This window comes from Pocillopora damicornis, chromosome 14 (genome assembly GCF_964200805.1).
Source record: "Pocillopora damicornis chromosome 14, jaPocDami1.2, whole genome shotgun sequence".
In the NCBI taxonomy this organism is placed as follows: domain Eukaryota; kingdom Metazoa; phylum Cnidaria; class Anthozoa; order Scleractinia; family Pocilloporidae; genus Pocillopora; species Pocillopora damicornis.
In genome coordinates, this window is record NC_142683.1 from 607,269 (window position 1) to 633,483 (window position 26,215).

General features: G+C 38.1%; 5 protein-coding genes across 6 annotated transcripts; 2 read left to right on the top strand and 3 right to left on the bottom strand.

Moving 5' to 3' along the window:
• Positions 1 to 3,157: 3,157 nt before the first annotated feature.
• LOC113671521 (serine/threonine-protein phosphatase CPPED1) lies at positions 3,158 to 4,646 on the top strand. Its single transcript, XM_027187739.2, has one exon. It carries the CDS (start codon positions 3,174 to 3,176, stop codon positions 4,209 to 4,211), a length of 1,038 nt encoding a protein of 345 aa, XP_027043540.2. The 5' UTR covers positions 3,158 to 3,173; the 3' UTR covers positions 4,212 to 4,646.
• A 1,419-nt stretch (positions 4,647 to 6,065) lies between these two features.
• On the bottom strand, positions 6,066 to 7,215 carry LOC113671522 (proteasome subunit beta type-3). Its single transcript, XM_027187740.2, has one exon. The coding sequence runs from the start codon at positions 7,074 to 7,076 to the stop codon at positions 6,459 to 6,461; it is 618 nt and encodes a 205-aa protein (XP_027043541.1). The 5' UTR covers positions 7,077 to 7,215; the 3' UTR covers positions 6,066 to 6,458.
• A 27-nt stretch (positions 7,216 to 7,242) lies between these two features.
• LOC113671457 (transmembrane protein 50A) lies at positions 7,243 to 12,909 on the top strand. The gene is made up of 6 exons (XM_027187661.2): positions 7,243 to 7,455; positions 8,293 to 8,393; positions 9,080 to 9,147; positions 9,633 to 9,725; positions 10,471 to 10,531; positions 11,924 to 12,909. Exons 1-6 carry the CDS (start codon positions 7,363 to 7,365, stop codon positions 11,964 to 11,966), a joined length of 459 nt encoding a protein of 152 aa, XP_027043462.1. The 5' UTR covers positions 7,243 to 7,362; the 3' UTR covers positions 11,967 to 12,909.
• Positions 12,507 to 18,541, bottom strand: LOC113671456 (uncharacterized). The gene is made up of 7 exons (XM_027187660.2): positions 17,757 to 18,541; positions 16,537 to 16,692; positions 15,932 to 16,149; positions 15,523 to 15,638; positions 14,624 to 14,758; positions 13,970 to 14,141; positions 12,507 to 13,229 (listed from the first exon to the last, which is right to left on the bottom strand). The coding sequence occupies exons 1-7, from the start codon at positions 18,115 to 18,117 to the stop codon at positions 13,083 to 13,085; spliced, it is 1,305 nt and encodes a 434-aa protein (XP_027043461.2). The 5' UTR covers positions 18,118 to 18,541; the 3' UTR covers positions 12,507 to 13,082.
• A 1,601-nt stretch (positions 18,542 to 20,142) lies between these two features.
• Positions 20,143 to 25,728, bottom strand: LOC113671553 (monocarboxylate transporter 10). Of its 2 annotated transcripts, none has more exons than XM_027187782.2 (5): positions 25,612 to 25,728; positions 24,765 to 25,208; positions 23,019 to 23,605; positions 21,951 to 22,320; positions 20,143 to 21,509 (listed from the first exon to the last, which is right to left on the bottom strand). In XM_027187782.2, exons 2-5 carry the CDS (start codon positions 25,042 to 25,044, stop codon positions 21,310 to 21,312), a joined length of 1,437 nt encoding a protein of 478 aa, XP_027043583.2. In that variant the 5' UTR covers positions 25,045 to 25,208; positions 25,612 to 25,728; the 3' UTR covers positions 20,143 to 21,309. The 2 variants fall into 2 exon arrangements, with proteins under 2 accessions (XP_027043583.2, XP_027043582.2); XM_027187781.2 differs by having other exon boundaries at positions 24,765 to 25,214; positions 25,612 to 25,667.
• Between the last annotated feature and the right edge of the window lie 487 nt (positions 25,729 to 26,215).

Below are 26,215 nucleotides of genomic sequence, written 5' to 3' on the forward strand. Positions count from 1 at the left end.
TCATCTCTTCTGTTTTCGTAACGGTGTAAGCCTTCATGCGCTGGCTGTTGATTATTCCAAGTTGGCCAAGTTGTGTTGGGCCAACGGAGACGCCGACAGCTGTTTTCTCCAACTGATGAAGCTTCCACGTTGACGAAAGACTCACTAACAATTTCTCCTTTGCTTTCTACTGTGGGAAAAGTTATTGCCCGAAAAACGAAGTGCAATTCTCTTTTGTTGACGTCCACGTTCTTTGACACCTTTTCGTCCGTGTTCGTTCCAAACTGCTCTCTGTCTTGCACAGCGACTTCCTGTTGTTCATCAGGACTAACTATCATGATTTTCTCGTCCATCGGAATGCTTTTCCAAGGTAGTTTAGCGCAGATTACTCCTCCTCAACTTGAGAAAATGCCCTCCGCACCCTGGCTACTTAATTTATAAACTAACAAAAAATTTCCTCAGTCACTCAAAGGAAACTACGCCTAATTCGAATATCAATAACGCCGATACTTTAACGTAAGCCTAATCTGCATAACAAAATAACCATAATAACCATAATCTCAACAACTAGATTCTCCTTACAGTTTGACCTATTTCTAATACTCCTCACATTGGAGAACTTCAAACACAATAAAAAGGGCTAGAATTTTTAGTTAGTTTCCTTTCAGGCGAAAGAAAGAAGCTAAAAATATTGTCCTCAAACAGAAACTTGAATAGCAACTTAATTTTTTTGATGTCATATCCATAGAGGTCACTTGCCGTGTAGTTAATTTACGGGGGAGATCAAGAAACGTTGAAGTGATTTGTGAAGATTTTATTAGTTATTATTCGATAACATGCTGTTTGCCTGATGGCGGTTCTTGAAAGAGGTAAGAAATTTAAATGTGAGTAATTAACCTCAATTAATGAATGACGCAGGAAAGCTCCAAATGTGGCGCATGCGCAATCGTCTTTAGCTTTACATTTCAGTTGAATTTTTTGAAGGCGTTTTGATTAATTACGAAGATATTTCACCTTATTTTTAATTTTCGTATTGACGAAAGCGAATGCGAAGAGAATTTATGGGAGGCCAAGATTTGTGACCTTACGAATAAGCCTGTCCCATTTGTTCTCGGCAACTTTTGGCGTTCGGGGCAACTTTTTGTAGTTCTAGCAACTTGGAGCAATGTTTGCCTCTTTTAAGTAATTATTGGGAAAAACAGAAGTTTAGAACACATATCAAGCTCGAAAAAGTTAACGATTTCATAAAAATTTCAATTTAGGCGAATTTCTTGATAATGGTTACCAACCCTTTTGAACGCAAATGAACCATGCGTTTTGTTCCGTTATACTTAAGAGTATCCTTAAATCTCCCAAATATTTGCGAGCAACTCTTTGAGACCTCAAGCTGTCTACTTAACCGACGTCATTATTTACTGTAACGAATGAAAAACAACTCTTTTGATTTACATTTATATAAAAAGATCAAGAAACTTTGGGATCAACTCTTTAAATTTTGGGTGGCAACTTTTTGGATTTTTGGCAATTTTCTTGCAACTTCCGGCATTCAAATGAGCAACTTAAGTTTCCAGCATTTCAGGTCTATTCATTAATTATTTCCCTTAACACATACCTGTCTTTGCAATATCTGTAACTTGTAACTATATGTTTTCAATTATTTATTTATCTACCAGGATTTTTGCTCCATTTTCTTTTTCACTTTAAAGGTTCATTGAATTCTTCAGTTCACCTTCTTTCATCGTTAGGTTTTGCATGTTTTTTGGTAATTTGCTACAGAGAAAATAGAGAAACATATTTTTTTTCTTGTCACGAGCGTGGGACAAAGAAAAAATTTTGAGTCCCCATGAGGAATTGAATCTTAGACCTTCGGATTCCGCGCTCCGATGATCTACCACTGAGCCACAGAGACTTTATAGTGAGCGAGGTCTATTACGAAGTTCATATGTCACGCGTCCTGCATACTGCATACTGCTTGATAGCTACAGTTTGTAAACTACATAAAATACTTCACGTGTTTGATTTATAGCTTATAAACTGTCGTTTATCTTACCAGTAAACCCACACAAAGCAGAGACATTCTAAAAAAATATATTGGAAAGTTTATTTTTATTTATGTATTTATTTTTTTGGCTCGGCAACGAATTGCAATGGAGGCTAAAGTTATATCCTCTTGCTTGAAAAACCACTCGGAATGTTGGGACATCCCTCCGAAAGCTTCTGAAGGTACGAGTTTTTCTTTATCGTGTTCTCGGTACACCAATAGAAAGTGCGGTCCAAACTGTTAAAAAATAATAACCTTGAACGTTTCAATTTATGGTGAGTTGAGGAATATTGCTGAAATTCCTCTTGGCCTTTATTAGTGGATAAGCCGATGTTAGCCCCTCTGGGAAAATTAAGGCGAGGTGCCTCCGCCGAGTTCATATTTTGCAGCCTATTTCAATATTCTCTTTCTTAGCCACATTTATTCATCCTTGGTTCATTATTCATACTTCTCTTGGGTGTTTTTTTCTGTTTTGCTGAACAAATATTTTATGGTCTCCTTCATGTTACTCAGTACTGATTTCAATTTTGAAATTGCTGATTTAATGAAATTTTCAAAGCTTTCTCATCTGCTGATTTATACAGAAAGGATCTGTTTCTTTAATGGTATCGATCAATTTGCATTTACCGATTTGATAGATAAACTAAAGATGTAGATGAACTGGCCTGCAAATCGAACTGTACCGCGCAGAATGTGTAATAATATACCGGTCCGGGAGGGCGCTTTTCAGAAAAAAGCCTGACTTCTTATTTTACATGCCAAAATTTGAACAGAAAAACTTCGTGGATCTTTTGAAATAATGATAGATTTACAACTGGAATAATCAGTTCCAAATTTAACGAGAGACCATTGCGTCAAATGTTTTGACTCCAGAATTAATCACTGTATTTTTAAAGACATTTTATACGAGTTTTATTTTCACTCACCAAGTCACAAATTATAGAAATCCGGGCAAAAAAAAGAAAAAACAATAGGATTTCAACTTTTCGAAGAAACGGAGCAAATGGCTTTTTGGATAGCTTTTGTTTTTTCGTCGGAGTAGCAAATTGTATTTAAAATTATTTAAATCATGGTTTGACATCTTTGCTAAGCTTTAGCTAATAAGGTCCCGAATTTGCATATGCTGGTGTACGCATGTGTACTCTGAAGCCATATGTTTTATAATTTGAATTGGAGAAAAACTATACACGAAAAATTTGCGGACCTTAGCGATCGATCAAAAAAAATGCTTCGACCCGATAATCTCGGATTAAATTTGGAAATTCATCCCGATGCCTTGGTGATGAATCAAGCGAGCAGAGCCGGTAAGACACCTGAAGAAAGCCGAATTTTGAAGGCAAAAGATTACAAACTACCCGTGTTTACCAGATATCGCGAGGGTACCTGCAAAGACGTTTTTTATTTCGTTCAAGTTGTGGCTCCAAAGTTCGGCCACGACGCACGTCCCGAAGAAAGCTGTGATGCGGAGAAACGCCTTTTAGAAAAAGTCATAAATGCTCTTAACGACATGAGACCTAAACCGAGATTTTTACTCGTACATGGAAATTACACGAATGCATCACCAAACGATAAAGAATATTTCCCGCAGATAGAGAGTTTTAAGTCGGCATTTGAAAATTTAAGCGCGGAGATTCCTGTTGTGTGTGTTTGTGGCCCAACAGACTGCGGTAATCCACTGACATTGGACGGCGTCGATGCGTATCGGAATACTTTTGGCGATGACTGGTTTGCCTTCTGGGTTGAAGGAGTTCAGTTTTTAGCCATGAATACCAGTTATTACAAAGACGTGAACGCCGATATGGAGAGTTTTAAAACAGATCAACAGGAATGGCTTGAATCAAAGCTGTTGGAAGCACAAGTAAACCCGCCAAAACAAATCGTTCTTCTGCAAACAACTCCATGGTTTCGCAAATCTATAGATGAGGAGAGCAATGCAGACAACATTGAATTAAACACGCGCCAAGAAATCGTTCCTAAACTCATAGAAGCCAACGTGAAATACGTTTTCACTGGTAATTTGAATGGCTTCGGGAAGGACAAGGAATTACAGATAGTTCAAACAAGTTCTTTAAGAAAAACAAATGAAGTGGAAAATCTAGGTTTTCGTGTTGTCAAAGTCGAACATGAGGGAGTTGTACATAAATTTTTTTCTTTGGACAACTCCCCAACAGATCTAAATTTAGAATTTTAATAACTATTGCTTTTTGCAGCTGCAACCGCATTCAGATTGCGATGTAATCCGATAACTCAAAAGTTAGAGGCTAGAATCAGGTTCTAAAAGAATTTCACAACCACTAACTCTGTCCACTAGAGAGAGAAGAATATTTCAGACACTTTTATTATATTCATTCTGCTGGCCTAAAGCGATTAATCAATGAAAAGAAGCATTTCAAAGGAAAGAGCATCAGAAGTCAAATATTTGCTGCGGGTCACATACAGGTATCGAATCAAATATATATATATATATATATTACACTTGTTTGCACGCATTCTTCATTGTGTTTCTTCAAGGCAATATTAGACTGCGATTTTCGGTTTTTACTTAATTGAGGTTGTATGTAGAAAAGTGTTTATAATCTTAAACAAAGCATTTTCCTCGTGGCAAATAGAATATTTATGAATTTAATTCGCTGTCATCAAATTCGTAATTTAGCATCAAGTTGGAAATCTCTAATTTCTTTCAATACCACAAGACAATTACCGATCTGAAATGAAATATACGGCTTTCACCGAGCCTTTCTGTCGTCGGAACTCAGAATATTAAAGGAAATGATTTGAACTAAGAATTCGTTCAGAACGCATCCGTTTCGGAGGTATGGTTCCATTTCATTTCCATCCAGTATAAATATTCTTACTTGGTCAAGGCACTTCTCTGTCGAATTTGTTCCGCAATTTGAAGACGAAAAGAGAAGACATATCTTTAAGCCAACGAAACTCGAGGAAATACCACAAGTATTTTGGTTAATTTAGCCGGGAGAGTACGGAATAAACGAAATCTTACAAAAGGATACGAAAATTGATTATTTACTAGCAAAGGTATGCTTTTGCTAGAGTCAGGTTTTCGTCCCTGAAAAATTAGAGCGCTTTTCGATGAAAGGAAATTACTTTTACGAGCCAGTGAGAATCGAAGTAAAAGCAACGAAACTGCCCAACGCGCGAGCGACCAAGTCGTGATTGGTGTTAGTTTTGAATCTGACTGGTTGAGAGATTGGCACGAGTTTCCTGTACCAATAACAGAGCGAAGCAAAATCGAAGCATTCTTGGTTTATTTTCGACGCTCAATGGCAAATTGCTTCGTCATCCAATCTTGAATTACCAAGTACCAGTAATTCAGACAAAGCAACAAAACTTTTCTCCTTCCCAATCAATAGCTTCGTTTCTTGTCTTAACGCCGGATAAGAAAGGGAACGTCAGGGCATTCCATTTATCGGAAGTAAAATGGCTTTTGAGAGGTAATTTCTGCTGGAAGCAGCTCATTCTTGTAGTTTCCGGAAATTGCGGTGGTTTAATTCGGAAAAAAAAAATTTACCAGATTTTTTGTTCACTTAGCTCCCTATGGATTCCCTTGACATTTTTTGACATTACCCTTTTTTTTCATTTCCTTTTGTAACTCTACGTTGAAAACTGAATTTGTGCCCCAGGGAAAGAAAACGCGTGCAAAGATGCAACCCTCTTCTCATTGTCCAAATGTTAAGGACCACTCCTTCTCTAGAACATATTTGAACATTTTCTAGTGTTTCACATTGTTTCCTACACTGTATCTTTTTCCCAATACTGGTAACAAGTTTTAAACTTCTTTTTCTACAGTATTGTTAGGTCATGATCTTCAGGGTTATCGTCCATGTTTTTCTCCTTTACCTGCCTGTTTTCTTGAGTTATTTGGTTTCTTTTTCATATTCACACAATATTTTTAACCAAAATCAGAAGGGTAAATCCTTAAGATTTACAGCAATGCAAAACGCAAAAATCATCATTTGACCGAAAAAATACAATACCAAATGTAGCGATCAGGAAAAATAAATATACACAAAATGGACAGACAGAATAGCCTCCTCAGATTTAACTTTCAGCAAGGTTTAAAGACAATTAAATCAATTCCTTTCCTATGCTTAAATTGTTTGCCTATCAAATCTGACCCTAAAGCCAACAGAGTAAATAAGGGGAAAAAACAACTCAGGTTATGGTAGTAAGTGGATACAGAAGGCAAAGGGGGGAGGGGGTAAGGTGGTATGAAACTAGCTAAGACTCAAAGTACCCACCACCCCCATGATAAAACTAATTCACTTTATCCTTTTCCACAGCTTCGTTTTCACAAGAAAAGTTTTGCAAAGTTTAATCATATACTTGAAAACAAAGGTTAGCAAAATACTAACTTCAAAATACTAATCCAAAGTTACAGCCTTGTAATGTTCTGAATTTTTTTCGGTAGCAACGTTGTCTAGTCCATTCTAGCTTTCAGTGTCCGTGTTGTAACCTTATCTTTCTCTATCACATGAACAATGCCACCCCAACCACTGACAGCATCTCGATCCACAGCATTCATTAAGGCTTGGGAGATGGTTTCGAACAGATCATCGGGTTCGAGATCTGGTTCCCACAGAGACTCGCACATTCCATACATCTGCTCCGAGCAAGTGCCACTCACCACAAAATCTTTCGTCTCCATCGGACATCCGATCAGATCTAACGCCGCGATGTACGGCTCGTTGGTCTTCGGGTCTAACCCGGCAATCACCGGTTCCACAAAGTAAGGCCCGAATCTCCTTTCGTAGAGCAAGTTTGACACCATGCTCATGAAAGTTTTGGGCTTGATCTGACGAGTTTCTCGCAGTTCGTACAGGTTCTTGCGAAAAGTGAGCCGGTTTGACACGGTTTGCACGTCCGTCGCCAGCCCAGGAAGACCCAGAAAAAGCTTGTCACCCATTTGAAAGATTTTTTGAAAATCGCAAGACAAAGTTTGAGCTTGAATTCCTAAACGTCGATCTGCCGCAATTGCAACGCAATCTTTGCCAACCATAGCTATGATGGCGGCACCATTGTATTCCATAATAGACATGTTGAAGTTTCCGTAGGTATATCTTTAAATTGTCGAACTTTCTCTTCTAAAAAAAGTCTTTTGTAGCTAGAGCACACCACCGTGATCAAGATGGCGGCTGCTGACTAATTGAAGCGGTTACTAAGGTTCAATTGAGCGGCTACTAAGTATTTTTAAAATGCTGACGCATTCTGGGAACGAATCTGGGTGTCTGTAATCGACAAAAATACCAGAAGAATCACGAAGATTGTGATTTGTAAATGACGTTAAATTTTATTGACATTCGAGTTGAACTGAACTAGAAATCATGAGTGGATGCCTGGATGAAATTCGCTGCCCCGATATGGAGGTTGTTGTGGAGAGAAGGAACTTAATTTCGTCAGTTTCCGCTGGAACTCTGGTGAATTTAACTTACATTTTCAAATATTGAAATCAGCATCCATTCGCAAGGGAATAGGTTATGTTCAATTTGATGCAGAGGCAAAACTTATTAAGCCTTAAAACTCGTCGTCACAGAGGAATTGTTTCATTTTCGTTTTAGTTTAGCCAAGCTGAGCTGAGCTACATGAGAAACAAAAAAATTACTTCTTGTTTTGATGCTTGTTGAATGCAGAGACGCTAGAAACAAGCTGACTGCAAGCTCCAAATTAAATTTCTAGATCGCTAGGGAAAAGATAAAGAAATATAAAGGACTTTCTGGGCACTGCTATGTGATATTTTAAGTAAATTTTGATCTCACTTTAACTTAAGTCTAGTATTTAGCATGTTATGGCTTGCTAGGACTTCCCTAAGATAAGTTCTGTTTGCTAAACCAGGGAGACAACTTTCAAGTCTATCTCTATTTATTTGTTTTACCCCTTCAGACTGATCTTCGAAAAATTTGTGCTCAGAATATGTCAAAAAATGAATCAATCTTACAGAATGTAACCCTAATCTACCAAATTTAGGTATTTTTCCTCTTTTGGTAATAGAATATTATCATTTTGGAACAGAGCAAAACACCCACCCCATTAGTAATTTGTAGCCATAAGATTTCTCACAGAGAGGATTCCAACATCATGAGTCTGTGATTTTATGTCAGTTTTAACCAAATAAATTTGAGATAGAAAAGTTGGGAGAAGGCTGAGTATCTGTAAATTTATTGTCTTGACTAACCACAGTTATGCTAGAGAAAAAGTTGGATTATCTTCTTATTTTCTGTTGTTGATTTTCAAATTTGGTTTTGTTCAATTGATAGTTTTTCATTGGCTGGTGGATAATAATTGATGCTGAAGCTACCAAAGATTTTTGGCATGTTTATCACATCCCAGGTGTTATAGCCTCAATAGGACTTTTTATGTAAGTATGTACCTTGTTTTCTTTTCTCACAAAAAAATCACCTCTGATATTTTTACTTTTCAATCACTAGACGGTGGTTAGGGTCAGATGAATTATGCTAAAAAATTTTGAGCATTGTGCTTGTGAGAGTTACCCCTGAAAAAAATGGAATTAAGCTGAAAACTAGGTAAATTAACAACTTCCTGGTAAAACCTTTTGGCTGATTGTTGTGGTACCAAGACATATAAAATGTGTATCATTATATGCAGATTAAATTATGTTTTAGGGATATTGCTGTAAAAATTCAGTTGTTACAATTTTTGGCCAACTAGTACTGTCATTGGTCTTTCAGTTTTCTATGGGGAGCTGTTCTTCACAATTGACTTTTATCATGTAGTCAGAAAACCCAGCACTTAACCCTTTAACTCCCAAGACCTGATTGTTAATTCTCCCCTCTAGCTGCATAACATTTCCTTGTAAATTAGTTATGAAAATGTGGTGCTAGATCAAGAAATATAGCAGCCTCTACCTGATAATTTTGAATATTCTCATTACCTGTCTGCTAATTAATGTATGGATATTATAGGGAAAAGTTTGATATTAATCACTTCTGGGAGTTAAAGGGTTGAACAATTGGACTTCATTGGCATTTGTATACAACCCTGAAATTGCATTTTACCTTTTTTTTTTTTTTTTTTTGCTCACAGGATTAATGCTGTGTCAAATGCCCAGATCAGAGGAGAGACTTATGGCACAGGATGCATTGGACAGACAGGTATCAATAATCATTTATCTAACCCTTCCAACCAGAGAGCTTCAGTTGGTAAACAAGTCTTGTGGCACAAAAATTTCCAAAACTTTTTGTTGTTGAAATTGTGTGAATTTTTCAGACATCCTCCAATTTGACAGGTAAAAATTGCCCATTAAACCTTTGGTTACATTTAAAACAATGGAAATTTGTGTTAAAATTCCTCTGCTGGTTAACCTTTGAGATCTTCATCCTACAAAATGTGTAGTTAAGATCGAGGCTTTAAGGGCAGATCTAGGGGATGAGTGCAAAGTGTACACTCCCTCCCCTCCCCAAAATGACCTTAGGCTTTCTAACATAACTAGCATTCCACAAAACTTTGTTTAAGTCACTTGTCAGTTACGTCATTCCATAGTGGTGCATCTGTGAAAAATCCTGAATGCTTCCCCAGTCCTCACTAAGTGCTTTCCTGAAGGTTTCAAGTCTTTTGTAATTTTGATTGGTTATTACAGGTGCCAGAGTATGGTTTTTAAATGGTTTCTTATGGCTATTTGGAAGTTTGATTTCTGCTACCTGGATTCTCTTTGGTGCCTATGTTGTTCCAGGTACTGTTACAGTAATGATCTACACAACCTTGGTTGTATGAAAAGCAGTTAGTGATAATTCAAGGTTAATAGTTGTCTCTGGTTTCTCTTGAAATAAAGCTCAATATATTAACCCTTTACACCCTAAGATCAGTATGCATATTCTCCTTACTGTTCTCTATACATTTCCTTAGGTGCTGACAACAAAATTTTGCTTGATAATCAAGAGCTCTTGTACTTGTTGATCATCTCCATTATTCTCATGACCTTAGTATTTGATTCAGGGGTGAAACTGTAAAGCGAAATTAGATGCTAGTCACTCTTAGGGGTTAAAGGGTTAATGCTTACATTTTGAGGGGTTTTTCCTTTGCTTAAGGCAAAACTGAAGAACAAAATATATGCAAACTGTCTGTAAAGCTGTAAAACTGATCAAAAAATTGTTGGCTAACCCTCACATAGCTTAACTGTGCAACTGAACAACTTGGCCCTGTACTGTATTACAGCCTTTTTTGTTGGTTGAGAGTGAATTACCATTATTTTTTTCAAACTCGATTGGAGGCGTCCCCTGAATAGAGGTGTCCCAAAGGTAAGGTTTCACTGTGACTGCTTTCATTTCTGAAATTTTACTGTAAAAAGTCAGTCATAAAGTTGGTCTATTATTTTCTGATTGTTGATTACTGGCTATCTTTGCACTACATGTCGGCTTTTTAATGTATTAGGCTGTTAGGAGAGGATACGATACTTATCAGTGTTATTTTTCTTACAGGAAAATCTGATCCATGGCCTGGAGTAGCAATCTTCCTTCAAAATGCTTTAATATTTTTCAGGCAAGTCAGAACATTGGCTATGAGTATCATGACACACAGGGACACACAGTGGCCTAACAATTAGGGTGCTAGGCTGAGGGGGGAAGAGGTCTGCATCTAAGACATGCTTATCAAGGATTATTCTAGATCCACATTTGTTTCTGAATACAAGTGACCACAAACATCTAGGAGTCATGTGACCAGACTCCAGCAGTCACATTTGCCATTTGCTGTCCACATTTGACCTTTCGGCAAGGTAGTTTCAGTTAGTTGAACTCCCTTGATGCTTTTTTTCTACCTTTTTGAAAGTTCTCACCTATTTCCTATGAATATATGTGAATTGAAGTCTTATCTTAAGAACCAATCCATTTGGGAATCTAGAAGACCAATCTTTTAGCCACATTTTGTGTTTGAAACGAAGGACCCCCATCCTTTCTGTAATTCAACATGGTGGCACACATGTTGATTTTTTTCAGGTGAAAGCCAACGTCTATCTAAAAAGCTAAAAGTCTAGAAATTTCGTATTTCTAACCACAAATTGCTGAGCATGGCTTGACGTCTGTGGTGAACACACCTAATGTAGATCTAAAACCCTCTATTACATTGTGTTCGTGAGCAAGGAACTTTATTTTCAAAGAGTCTCTCTCCACCAAGGGCCCAGTTGTTCAAGGACCTGTAAGCACTTACCCAAGGTTAAATTTTAGTCTGGATTTCCTCATTCCTTTACTAAAAAGCCTTTTTGGAATAATTTTTGTGTTCTTTTAAAGGCATCAAATATTCATATTCCAGACAAAAATAATTTGACTGAATTTTCTTCTAAAGCTTTTAGATCTGAAATCAGATTTCACACTAACCCTGTGTTATCTTAACTCAGCTTTGAACAACTTAGACCCAGGAGTGTAAATGGGTAGTGGTAAATTGAGTGGGAAACTGGACCAATTAGCATCACATCCAGGGTGGGGTAGTAACACTTTTAGTCACTTCATGTGACAGAGACAGGGATAAGCGCAGGCTGGATGAGCCAGTTGGCTCAAGAACAGATTTTCCCTTCCTTTTTTTCACCTTGCCATGAAGCATTTAAACCTGGTCAATTAAAACGGCAGCAATTTTTTTGTTTGTTTAAGTTTTTAAATTTTATCTGCTCTGCCTTATAAACATTTAGCTAAATGAAACTCAGTAACAAAACAGCTAAGGGTTGGTTACAGTTCATCCCTGCTGGTACAAGACTCTGTAAGATTACTCACTGGAGGGTGGTTACGGTACAGGATTTCCATGCTTGCAGTAATTTCTTGAGTGTGTGGTTTAAAACTGAGTGGTTTTTTTTATTTTCTACTGCTGTTTTAGAAAATGGTATATTTCTACAGATCTTCAAGCTTTTTCTCTCAGCTAATAGTTTCTTCCTTTCCTTTGCAGTGCAATTGTGTTCAAGTTTGGCCGCGCAGAGGAGCATTGGTAGAATTTTATGTAGTCACCTAGTGCACATCTACATTACCAGGGGCTGTAGAGAAAAAAAAACCATCAGCAGATTTTTGGATACTTATTTAAATTGTGTATATAATTTTTTTAAGAAATTGTTTGGAGGTTTACTACATATCGCAACTAGGGGCTCCCTGTGAACTCAGTGGGATAGGGAAAGGATATTTGTGTGAAGAAAAATTATTATAAATTGTATTGTTGGCAGATTAAGAAAGCTGTGAACACCTTAACTATTTTACAGAACTGTGCTAAGTTTGTGGAGAGATTAACACAAAACAATTAACTAATCATGATCACTGCTGCCCACAGTTCATTTACATGTATCTCATATCATAACTGTTTTCTTCCTATCTGGAAGTATTTCTGGTACATTCAGTTTTTGGAAGTTTGTCAGTAACCGAGTTGATTTGTTGAATTATGCTAAAAGGTGTCACCAATGATTTGTTCCATTTAATGAATAACAAAAAAACCAAAGGCAGATATGTATTAACTGTCTTAAATTCTAAAAAATGGTGAAATACTGAGTTATTTTGGTGTGTTTATTAGCCATGTTGCATAGAACGATAGCTGAGCTTGCTGCTGTAGTTAGTTTCCAGTTAATGTAATTTTCAGAAGGAACACAATAAGTAAGTTTTGTTATGTTCAACTTAGGAGTTAAAAGGTCCTAACTGTTGCATGATCCCTTGCTATTGTCTGTCTAACAACTTATGGTGTTTAAATCTCTTTTTGCTGGAAAAAAACTGGCTTTTTAAGCCACAATATTAACAAAAATTATAGTTGAAACAAACCTGTTCATATTTTGCTTTGAATTATGAATATCTAACAAGTTCTTTTCTCATGATGTGTAGGTAATCATCATTATTAAAATATAACTTGATTCTGCTTCAATTGTGATTTTAATAAAATGGAACTGATTGTGTAAATACATTGTTTTGCTGTAAGGTATCCATTCTACATTCCACAGCAAGTCATCCTTTTAAGGCAACAAAACTATATTGCTGGGACAAGCATTTTCAAGTAAATTCACCATGCACATGAATCAAACTGTTGCTGTGATTCTCAGCAACTTGTTGCCTAAGTGTGTCTCAGCTTTGGTTTAAACACTTGGTGGAAACCAGCGATAAACTTTGACGATGCCGTCGTCCCCTGCAGCTGCAAGACAGGGACCTTGACCATCATCATCAATTGAAACAGCATTGACTGCAGATTTATTTACTTGAAGCACACAGTGGATCTTGTTAAACTGAAATGTAAATAAATATATAAAATGACCATTTGTCAAGCATCTTGGGACCTCATGTTTGAAGAGCCATTAAACAAACTGAAATTTTGGGGTTTTTGTCAACTGTTTTTTAACTATTTAACTCTTAAGCTCCCAAGATCTGATTGTTAATTCTCTCCTGTGGTTTACACACATTTCCTTGTAAATCAGTTACGTAAATTTGGTGTTAGACCATCATAACAATTTTTACCTGATAAGTTTATGTATTCTCATTACCTGTTTGCTTGATATTGTATGGATACTATAGGTAGAAGTTGCGTGTTAATCACTTCAGGGAGTTAAAGGGTTAATTATCCAAAATTTGATTTGTGATCATCTCTTGACGCTGCCTTACTTTTCCCTAAAAATTAGTTGAGAGACATATTGAGGTAACCCTCTCACTGATAAGCTTGTTTATTCTCACTGTCAGTTAACCCTTTAACTCCCAGATCAAATTTGTAATTCTCCTAACTGCCAACCATACAATTCTTATAATGTTAGTTCAGAGTATTTAGTATTGGATCAACTTACTATCCCCAAATAGCTATTTTTCTTTATTCTCATTACTTATCTGGTTGATAGTGCATTGATATTGTAAGGAGAAATTATGTCTTGGTCACTCATTGGAGTTAGAGGGTTAAGTGAACTATATGTGTCCAGATATTTTGAAGAGAATTTAAATGCAGCTTCCTTCTGGGTTAAGTAATAATATGTAAATGTACCTGATTCCCCCATTTGCCTTTGAGGTGGTAGACATACACAGCTCCAGTAGAACTGGTTCCTACAGTGACCAAGGCTCCATGCATGGCCAAACATGTTCCACGTACAACACCAGTAGAACATGGACCAATCACTGGAAAGTTGTTCAAGATGCTGTTGTTTGAGTTACCTTCCCTAGGGAGAATAAGTGTACTCAAACAATGAAAAGATATTGAATTATAAAAGAGGGGTTGTGCATGTGGATGGCTGCCTCTCCTCCTTCTCTTCCTCTCCCTCCCCTCCCTGACCAGACCCAAGGTTAGACTTGTCAATAATCAACTTAGTGGACTTAGTCCATGGACCATTTCTGTTAACCACTTCTGTTTGTCTTTCATTTTAGTGTGAGCCAGCTTAACTTGATTGAGATTTGAATTCATGAGAGACTCCTAACAGTCTGAGCTACCATCTGCCATTATTTCCTTGTTCTTTCAATTTTTATCCTCAAACAGGTTCCAAAATGAACCAAAGTAAAGACTTGGGGGCAATGAAAAGGAACCTCAGCTTAATAAATTTGGTCGCTTTAGGAAATCTGGGAAGTAAATGTGTGCAGTAATGAAGGTTGCTGGTGCTGGTGGAACTGTATGGCTGTCTTCAATATTGCACTAGGAGATACATACCAAAAAAAGAGACCATTAAGAGCGGTTAGAACAAGCACATTCTGCCCTCTAAGGACAGCACCACGAACTCTGGGTAGCAAAGGGTTGGATGCTTTTAGTCTAATAGATGACAATATTTGTTGATCTGCAATGGACCTGTAAAATAAATTTAGGAAAATGATGATTGTACATTGATATTTAGAATAGGATGATGTTTTTGAATTATTGATAAATCATAATATTAACAATAATTTATGTAATAAAAAATATTTATTGAATCTCCCAATCAGGGCTTTTAAGACGCAATGTACATTATAGTAAAAGCTATCAATAAATTAATCTGAGACTCCTAATTAACAATTGTGTTTCAAAGAAAGAATTCTCTCGTGTTCTTATCACCTCCAAGATCTCATTAATGCCTCTCCTCACTGTCTGCCATACAATTATGATGTTACCTTTAAGAATTTGGTATCAGATCAACCAATAATCCCTATTATTGACGTCTTTTTTATTCTCATCACTTGTCTTCTTGATATTGTATTGATATTGTAAGGAGAAATTCTGTCCTGGTCACTGATGGGAGTTACAGGGTTAACTACTTCATTGAGAAACTTCAAATGGGTTGAAAATGAAGAGGAACTTCATCCACATATTATATAGAACACCTGATATTATACCTCATGGAAAGGCTATTTAAAAAGTCAATCTATTATGAGCTGCAGAAATTATAGAAAGATGGCAAAAAAATATATGTAATAAATAACAGAAAAAGTTACTTCTGAAGAAAACTGTATCATAAATCAAAGCAACTTCTATATAGCTCCTGCTAAGCTGAAGCTGGAAAATCTGTAACCTGAATTGCATCAACTTAGGAAGGATGTAGATTAATCTGTATATATATGTCATAAGCTATCACTTACGACAAAGCCAGCTTGCCATTTACTGTGACATATAGCAGAGTATCAGATCCCCAAAGTCTTGTGTGTTCCACCCAGTCACCTAAATTACTCAGTGTGTAATAACAAGTACAATTACCCTGGAGATAAAAAACAAAAAGTTCTCAGTTTATCCTTTAGAAAAATATGACATTTAGTGTGGTACAGATAATGTTGTTGCAATCCAGTAGAGGTAAGGGGACCTGATTTTTGATCTTAGGAGGTCACACTCTAATTACACTGTGCTTGATAAAATGCTCATTGAACTCTCTCTCATGTATGATGTCTCTTGTGGGATTTCAAAGGACTCAATTTCAGCAAATAATTAATGAGGTCAGTCAAGGTTCTGATAAACAAAAAAAATAACAACAACTACACAAACAGTTAACTAAACTGTGCTAATGCGCCATATCCTAACAGAACAGTCCTCTGAAGCAGAGGCCAAAAATGAGTTGTCTCCAAAACTGACGCAGTTGACGGGACCATTGTGGCCATGACAGGTTGCTACAGCAACACCAGACCCTTCCTTCATGTTCCAGATTTTAACTGAGCAGTCTCTGGAGCCTGATGCGAGAAGATCATGGGGGGTATCTGAGGGATTTTTCCATACACCTATAGAAAAGCTATACATTGTCATCATTATGATCGTTATCTTCATCATTATGATCGTTATCTTCATTATCATCTACAGCGTCATGGGTCTCCTGTCATATAAGGCTCAGAAATGCATTTGATACTGTCTGTTCAGGATCACACCCTTGGGTCACTGTTTAAAACATGGTTGTCAAGAAAAGTCATGCATGACAGCTACACATGATATTCAAGAAATGCACAGATTATTATTAACATTTATTTACATCATTACAACCAATGACTCAATTGCTTTTAATAATTGACAGGGGCCCATAACCTTGAAGCAAGCCTACATGATGATGCTTTTACCTAAAACTAATCCACGACATTGCTATGGTAATTACTAAACAAGGAAATTATTCAAACCTGGTGTTTGCCTCAAGGATATGGAGGTTACAGAATCAAGATGGCCTCTGAGAACCATGACACAACATCCTGTCCACCCGTCCCAAATACAAATGACACCATCAACACCACAAGTCACAACTCTGTCCCCAGAGAATTTCACATCCAGGACTTGGCCTACAAATTCGAGAAAACTTTTATCGATAAGTTAAATAGTAAAATAAGAGAGAAAGAATTCTACCATCATTCTGCAAGCAAAAGAAGACTTGCAACTTTACGTTGGTCAATTCTAATATTCCTATCCCATCCTTAGTCTATCGTTAGCTGAAAAGAACCCAGGTGCATTAGCCCTTCAACCCCTTTGATTGTTAAACAAATTCTCCTTTTCAGAACCTTAAGAAATTTACAGAGAAAGTATGGAGAATATGCATATTGATCTTAAGGTGTAAAGGGTTAATGCCACTACTGCAGTTGTAAGCAGCAGTTCCCTTAAGAACAGTGACACAATGATCCAGCCAAATTTGAAACCAGACCTCTCAAAAACAGAATCCAGCAAGAAGTGAGACTAAATTACCAGCAGGTTACTGCTGAGACAGTATTTGTTCTGGTTAGTTTCGCTCAACACTATGCGATTATCTACCGTTGTTTGAAAGTCCCTCTGTTGTGTTAATTATCACATTCACCATGCTTCCTTCACTGAAACATTGGCAAGGGTGGGTCCCACATACTGGGCCTTGTTAGGGGAACACCCCTGATTTGGTCCAAGGCTGCCTTCTTCATATTCACAGCTAACCTCTGCAAGGTCACTCTGCAAACTGTCACCTGAGGACCCACTCAGCAAGAGTTGTTACTTTTTCCCAGACACCAGAGACCAAAGATCTCTACTGATCCAGCTGTTTTCAAAGTACAGCAGATGCATGCGTGATTTTTTTCCTTTCTTAGCATACATTTCCCATGGCAGAATTGCCTTTGCATGCATGAGATCTTGTCGAATTCTGCCATACTCTTCAGACTGGCTGCAGAGACAGTGAAGATGTTTTCAGTTATGGTTTTTGTCATAAGAAGTGACCAAGAAAATTACTACTCTTAGCTTCTTTGATAGGATTCTAATTCATCACAGCAAACCCCAGGCATTTCTCTACACTGGCTGAAACTATGCTTACGGTCTTTTAAGCCCGTAAGTAAAGTCTCAAAGAAGCATAATTATCAAGCTAAAAATGCCGCCGGTAAACACGTCTAACCTGAATGTCCTTCGAGTTCAGTTATCATACAAGGCCATTTTCCAATATGACGGCTTCTGAACCACCTTTGATAAATGGCCTTCCAATCAATGTTGTAGTTTTTCTGATAGCCTTTCTCACCAGCAGCAATTGAATGTCCAAGATGGTTGTCTGAGAATATTGTTCTATCTCCAGTTATTTCTACAAGAATATCGTATCCAATATCATGAACACAAGCTTGTCTCCATAACTGTTTATATTTAGGCTGTGCGTGCAACGCTAGCCATGTACGGCAGACTTGCCTTGATTTAGCCAAAGAAATCGCGTCTAAATGCTTCAGAATTTCGTCTATAAGCTCCAAAGGTAGTTGAGAGAAGTTCATTAGGTAAATTGCCACACAAATTCTCGTGGGATGCGCTCTCTTCCAGACAGCCGCCTCAACGACGGCATTCTAATGTGCAGTTAAGGAGGAATCAGTGGCTTGCAAATAACTAGTTATTTAAATTGAGACCTTCACCAATAACATCTTTCCTGTCAATTTGAAGAACCTTCCGTAAGTGGTTGAAAATTCAACGAGAATGCAGAACCACTTTTGCGAAACAAATTACAATCACTCTGTCATGATCTTCATTTAGTATATACTGATATATGACCACATTCAGAAAATTTGCATACTTCCTACTCATTATAGTGATTTGGCTTTTCAACATGACCAAAATACCAACTACATGCGCCCTGTTTGGTCAAAAACCCATCATTTACTGTACCGGTAAACCCGTCCATCGGTTTTCTGGCATGATAACCCACTTGAGAAGTTGGGAGGCCATTCGAAAAAATGATTAAGCCCTCGCCTCAGGCCCGTCGTCCAACTTCCCGCGTGGGTTATGACGCTGAAGCGTATTACTTAATTGTCTGCAATATGGAAACTCGCTACTATGTTTATAGTAGATACAGCTCTCTCCACTGTTTACAGAAGGAACAACCATGTACATTACACATGTCAAGTCCGTCTGATTTTGGGCGACTCCATTGGGATGTTTCGTGCGATTTCGACGAGGAGGAAGGTGAAGGGTGGGGGAGGGGGGGGGGAGTGGAGCGTGTTACGATAGTCCTTCTCCATTCCGATTTTGTATTTTGGACGCTAGCGGCCGATTTTGAATTTTTTTAGACACTAGTGGCCGATTTTAAATTTTGACACTAGTGAGCAATTTTGAATTTTTGATGTTAGTGGCCGAATTTGGATTTTGGACACCAGAAGCCAATTTATTATTTTTTAAGCCAGTGGTTGATTCTGAATTTTGGAGACTAGTGGTCGGTTTTGGATTGTGGAGAATAGTGTCCTATTTTGGATTATGGACAATTGTCACCGATTTTGGGTTTTAAATGCTTGCGTTCGATTTCATTTCGGACAATAGCGTCCGACATTTCATTTTGGTATAGATCTGAAGATACAATTTTTTCAGCTCTTAACGTGACACTACAAAAGACGATAGGTATCTCAAGACAATTTTACGACGGCACCACCGAAGCGTAATTTAAATCAAAACAATATAAATCCGTGTTTTCTGCACATCATAAAAACTTTGAGGAAAATTTTTCACTTTGAAAAGAGAGCAGTTTGAGAGAGGGCACTTTGAAAGATAGCATTTAACCGTTTGAATCAGCCGCTTATTCCCAAAAAGGCCGTTAAATTTGCGAAGCGAGCAAGCTGCGGAAAACGGCGGAATATCCTGAAACGCTGATTAGATGAAATAAAAGTCTCAGAAAAATGGGATTGTAATAAAAATAAGAAAATCACGTGTAATGTAGGGCAAAATTTACAAGCAAAACTTATGAAGCATTGCTTGGTAATTATTAGAACCTAGAGGATACGAGACCTGTAAGGCTTTCGAACTAACTCCTTAAATCATTATATTAGTGATGATAATAGGACTGGATGGAGTCTAATTCGGTCTGTAATCATACGAGTGATAACAAAATCACACGACCCCGCAGTGGGAGTCTGATTTGTTTATCACGAGTATGATTACAGATAGAATTGGACAACACGTAGTCTTATTACAAATGAATCATAAAAATTACAATTTCCGAGAAAAGGAGAATTACCAAATTATGAAAGAAAGGGAAAATTTTCATTAAAAGACTGACAAAGGCGTAAGTTGTTTAATATCGCTGATGATTGAAATCGACGTTGTGATTGGTCGATTTAACCTACAACTTTGAATGTGATTGGCTTATTGAACTGTCCGATAACAAACTGTCCAATAACAACTTGGCAAGTGAATTAGTGGAAAATAGGAGTTTTTTTGAAACCAATCACAATCAAGGAAATTGTAATTTTTATGATTAATGCTGTTATCAATCATAACGACTATTGTTAATATGATAATTTGTTACTATTTATTCAACGATTGAACGTCAGTTAGTAACTTTATTCGTGAATTACCTTTCTCTTGTACAACAAGATTCTCATAAATATATAGGATATGGCAGGTTTTCAGTTTTGCATGTGAAAACAACTCTTCGCCAACACTGCCTTCTAGCATCACTATACAACCTCTAGTTCTTTCCAATGGTATAAAAATTGTGCTCTATCAGTAGCCACATGCAGTCTTAAACTGCCTATTTTTACATCACTCTCTTCAAAACGATTTGGCTCCACACATTAATCTTCCCGTAAAATACACTATATTACCAAAAAACTTATCATACATAGGGCTTGATGTATCACAATATCTACATTATATAAGATTGATTTATCTTTCGGTATGAAATTCTACAAACTTGGTCTATACAAATTTAGCCAAAATTTGTTAATTACCTTGGAAATTCTGACCTAAATTTTGCGGTTAATCTTTCTCTTCAAAACTCATATCACACAGAAGAAGAAAGAAGCAATGGAATCAATTTTCATTCAAACATTATACCACTTTTTTGTTAAGAAAAATTTTTAGCAAAATACCAGTACATAATCAAGAGATCAATGGACTGCTGTGAGAGAACCAGGAAAAACTCCACCTTGCTAAAAGTGGAAGTTAACCAAATCGGCGAGTTATAAAAAATTGTTCGTCACCAATCGATAAAATGAATTAACCCTTTCACTCCCAAGATCTCATAAGTAATTCTCCTTAGTGTTTCCCATACATTTCTTGTGATCTTATTTCAGAGAGTTTGGTGTTGGATCAATCAATAATCTCCTAGTTGATAATTTTTTTGATTCTCATCACCAATCTGCTTGATATTGTTTAGAAATTGTAAGGAGAAATTCTGTCTTGGTTACACATGGGAGTGGAAGGGTTAACAACTACCAGCCCTCAAATGACGAAATCGCTTCCATGACAAGTCTGTATTGAAACCTGCTTTAAAACAAAGCGTTAAGTTTTTCTGCTATCGACTTTCCCTGCTGACCATTTTCCCACAATTCATTTTTTCCCTGTGGTTTATATTCCCACAGTCATTCAATCACAATTATGTAGTTTTTCTCGCTGTCCATTTTTCCAACGTTACATTTTCCCATAATTATTTTCCCCTTAGTTTGATCATGTCAGAGTTCCATTCACTAAATTGTTTTAGGTTACACTACTGTCAACCTATCGTACACAAAGATAATTTCCTTTTCTTCCGTAGGAATTACAAGCGCTCGTTTTTGCTGACTCTCAATGATAGGATCTTTGATACACTGAATCAGCGAAAACACAACAGCTCCGCAGATGGTCGGAGCGCCGGCTAAGAAGAATAAATTCCGATAGTTGCCTGTTGTTTCACCAAACCATCCTGAGGAATCAAAAAAGAGGGAGTTTCATTCAAATATTACATCATTCATCTTCAAAATGGTTTTTTTTTCACAGCTCCGACTGCAGCAGTTATGAGACACATCTAGCTCGGAGAAGAGAAACTTACGAACGCCGACCAACTCAGGACCAACTCTGTTAAAATATTAGTCTTACTAGGAAGTCATAAGAAGGAGGACAGCTGCCTGATTAACGAGCAAAAAGGACGTCGAATGATCATTCATGGAAGCTTTAATTTAGGACTAATTTCAACCCCGAGAAAACCGTCCCGAAGAGAGATGGGATACAGAGTCTGGTGAAGTCAGAAACCCGTGACGTAACGCAACCTCGTCCCTTTGAAGGGAGACGAGATCAGGACTGAATCAGCCAGGCTAGTTTATAGGGAGGGAAAGGGCCAAGGAGACGAGGTTAAGTTCACTCTTACCTGCTGCTGGGGCACCAACCAACATAGAAAACGACATGATCATCAACACTGCTCCCCAGGCTACTGACATCTTTTCACGGTCCGTGCATTCAAACGTCACGATGGACATGAGCCCGATAAAACAACCATCCAGCAGTCCAAGTACAACCACATATAATACGAGCATGTCATAACCCGCCGAGTAGATAGCGAGAAGAGGAGAAAGTCCTGAAAGAACCATGCAAATATTGTATAACTTTATGGTGTCCACGCGAGGAATGTCCGAGATTTTTCCGAAGATAATCTTTCCGACACCCGAACCAATTCCGATGTAAGAAAGCAAGAGCGAGCCATCCCGATGTGAGGAGCCCATCTCTTCAGCGACGCGAACCTGAAACAAAACCAAAGACAAATTCAATCAAAGTTGTGACATCAATGATTGAAGTCTCCGCAATGTTGGCTGAATAATTCTTTCAAGCAGTTTCCGGAAAAATGTAATGAAACCAGTTGAATGAATTCATACGAAGATTTGTGAGGTTGACTTTGGTACTGAAAATAAATATTAAATTGAGTTTTGAAAGTATTGCGACATTTTTTTGGTTCGAATCACCTCACCCTTTAAATTGTCAAGAAACATCGCCGGCACTCCACTTTTAACTAATCAGATGCCAAGCTAAAACTAATCAAGACTAAGCACCACCGTTTCCCGCGTTCACAATTCTTTGAGTTCTCATCGGCTTCCTGTGATAATTTGCTTCGTTCTGATTGATAGCTTGCGAGCAAGCTCTCATTGGCACTGCGACATGAGCGGTGAAGTCTGTGCGTTTCGAGCGTTTCCAGCCGGTGATCTATATGAGCGCGCGACAGAATTTTTTGTAGCATCTTGTGCTCGCGTTTTTCTCTTCTCTTGTAACATTGACAAAACGCGAGGTAGCCATTTTGAAATTTGGCGTCCTGGCTATAATTACCTTGCGTGAGCTAATTATAGCGAGATATAATGCAATCCTCGACCAAACAGAGCAGGAGAATCTCAGTAATCACTTGAGCATACAAATTCTGGAATAATCACCATTTTCTTCAGACACTTACCAAATGAACATGGGGAATAAAATATCCAAATGTTGCTATGGTTGACGCAACAGCCCAGATAATAAACCAATTATTTCTAGGAAAGCTAAGAAGTTTCTTCTTGAAGGATTTCTCGAATGTTATTTCTGTGCTTTTCACAAGTCTGTCCTTTCCGGTCTTTTTCTCGTCCAAAGGCTTGAACAAAAGCCCACAGACGGTTATAACAAGAGCAAGCCCACTCAGAAAACGATAGCAGTTTCTCCATCCGAAGGCATCTACGATTACTTGCTGAAGTGGAGCAAGCCCAAGAGCTCCTAAATTGCTCCCAGACGTTGCTATTCCTGTGGCAAAAGAGCGTTTCTTGTCGAAATAGTACGCCACCATTACGAGCGCTGGGAGATAGCTGATACTTGTTCCAAATCCCACAATTATCCCGTGGGTGAAGTAAATTTGATTTAAACTGGTGGCGAACGATGACAGTAGAAGACCAATGCTGGTGAGTATTCCTCCAACTATAACAACACGTCTACATCCGTAGCGCTCACTGAGAAGGCTTCCGGGATAGCAAAAGAAGAACAAGGAGAACTGAGCGATGGATCCCACCCATGCTGTTGGAGAAGAAAACACAGTTAGAATTGAGCTGCATCCTACTTTTGCTTGTCTTCCCTAAAATAAAATGTGCGGAACAAGTCCCTCCCTGTGCCGTCCCCTCCCTTGCCACTAGGTGTGGTCAAATCATAGAACTTGTTGATTGACTTAAACAGCTTACAGGAACTTGCCCCACCATGCGTGCCATCCTATGTGCTTTCTAGGAGAGGCTTTGCACGCAATCACGGACACTGTGCACCAATAGCACTGATCCTCGATCGATGACACTTCGTTCGACAATCGGTCGAAATTTGTAGACAAGCGACGAAGTGCTGATCAACATTGGGCGATGTTCTACGGCTGGACACCCAAATCCCGCCAAAAAACTGCCCTACAAATCGTTCCGGAAATAATAAATTCATTTTCCTACCGATATCTCGGTCGACACTCGCTCGACAGCCGACGCACTTAGGTTCTTTTCTTCAGACGTAAGCACGTACGTCAGGGAAAGACGATTCTGGAATAGGAAGTCATGACACTAATCTCTTCCGCCAATCAGTAAATCAGCGAGTAGAATAACAAACGTTTATCTTCCAAATCAGAAAGCGGACTTTAAATTTCTCTGTTGCCAAGTAACTGTTAGGACGTAGTCAAGGTCTTTACAGGGTTATGGTTTGCATATATTTATACCGCCTCGAAATACTTGAAATAACTGACAGTGACTTACACATTGACACCGGGCCAATATATAATTGAATTGAAACAAAAACAAAAAAACTCCATGCTGGTAGTAACCCACGCATTGTTAATTTGGGAATATACAATAATTGTTGGGGAACGGGTTTTTTAGCGCAAATTTGAATTTTTATTTTGATCGAGTGAGATGAAAGGCGTGCTAAATTGGTGTAAACAACTATATAAGTGGATCATGGCGATTTAAAAATGTACCGGTGAAGTATCACAACTGAATGATCAAATTAAATATTCACCGCGGCAAATTTGTTAACAAGGAAAATCGAATGGCCCAGTTAACATCAAATTTACAAAGTATGACTGCCTATGTGGTTGAATTTCACTGTCCAAAAACGATGTAGTATAATAAACTGCAAAAAAATTAATAAAATAAACCACTTACGCCTGCTGATAACAACAAACCACAAATGAGTCGTATTTTGATACCTGTCTTGGCTTTCGATTCCTTAAAGTGGTCGAGTAACGCAGCATATAAGACTCCCACAGTGTAATGCATTCCCAAAACCACAAATAAATCGCAGAATGCCGCACCACAAACAACCCAAGCCCAGCCACCATCTTTCTCTGTGATTTCTGCATCTTTAGCGGAAGGGAACTCTGAATTAACTGGGGCACACGCGGCGATTTCAGTCGTTGAAATACTTTGGTCTCCATCTGTTGGCAGTAGTTTGGTATCATACAAATCGTCTTCAAGTTCTTCTTTCATTTCTATTCGAGTTTACACAGAGAAATACATTTGTGCCTCGCACGTTCTACGTTCGATTGGAATCAAAATACCCTCGGGTTCGTCTCCCCGCGCGGATGATGGTCGGTAAGTGATTGATAAGATCGTCTGTCTGAGCTGAACTTGTTGACCTCTCCCGTCAGACCCTGCAACTGAGAGATCTCTTTAACCTAAGTTCTTCAGTCTGGTTCAAATGAAAATACCCTGCACAGCTTATGATTCGCTTGTCTCTTGTCTAATATTTATGATCGCCTCGCTCCGACCTCCCTGCTCAGTTGGTAGTGGCGCCCCATCAAATAACATCGAATCTCATCAAAGCTAGAATTTTTTCAGGCCCCTAGCCTTATCCGATATCCGGTTAATCATTTGATTTCAGGGTAAAATTTCCGCACAGCCCCATACTATTGTAAAAAACAAATCTGTTTTCCCCATGGCAATTTACTGTTTTTGTTATTATTTTCTCTATCCAACAACTGAATGCATAATGTAGTATGGGGCTGTGCGGAAATTTTACCGATTTCAGTTCGGTTGCCAAGAACGTTTCATTACCTTTCATTAATCGCCGGTTCACGTTTGTTTCACGTCGTCTCAATGTTAAAATACTGGTAACAATCAGGCTGGGAAAATAAATGACGACGACGATGTCCCACAGCGCGGCGGGGTGGTATGGGGGGGGGGAGGGAGAAGAAGGTCTGGGTGGATGGGGGAGAAGGAGGTTTAGGTGGAGTGTCAAGGAAAATCATCAATGCTCAAACACTGTGCAAGGTTCCAAAGAAACACCCAGCTCATAAAGCTATTAAGGTATTTTCTATGAAAAGCGTACCCTGTTTGGTATCATTTACCCGCATAGTACTACTAAGGATCTCTCTCTTCCGACCCCCGACCCCCGACGAAGTGACGTAACATCTTGCGGCAAACTCATGACAACTTGCTTTGCGCGGATTATTACTTACGTAAGGTTTGTAAGGGTTGAGTCATATCTAATGAAGTCTAACGGAGAAGCCAGCTTCTTATATTAAGGGGAGCTGTAGCCATAATATTGATATTAGTTTTGAAAAATAACGATAACAATAACACTAACAATAGTTACAATCAGTATCAAGTGATTGATAGCAGTTAAGTTTCGTATTTCGTCGCTGCATTTTTAAATTAA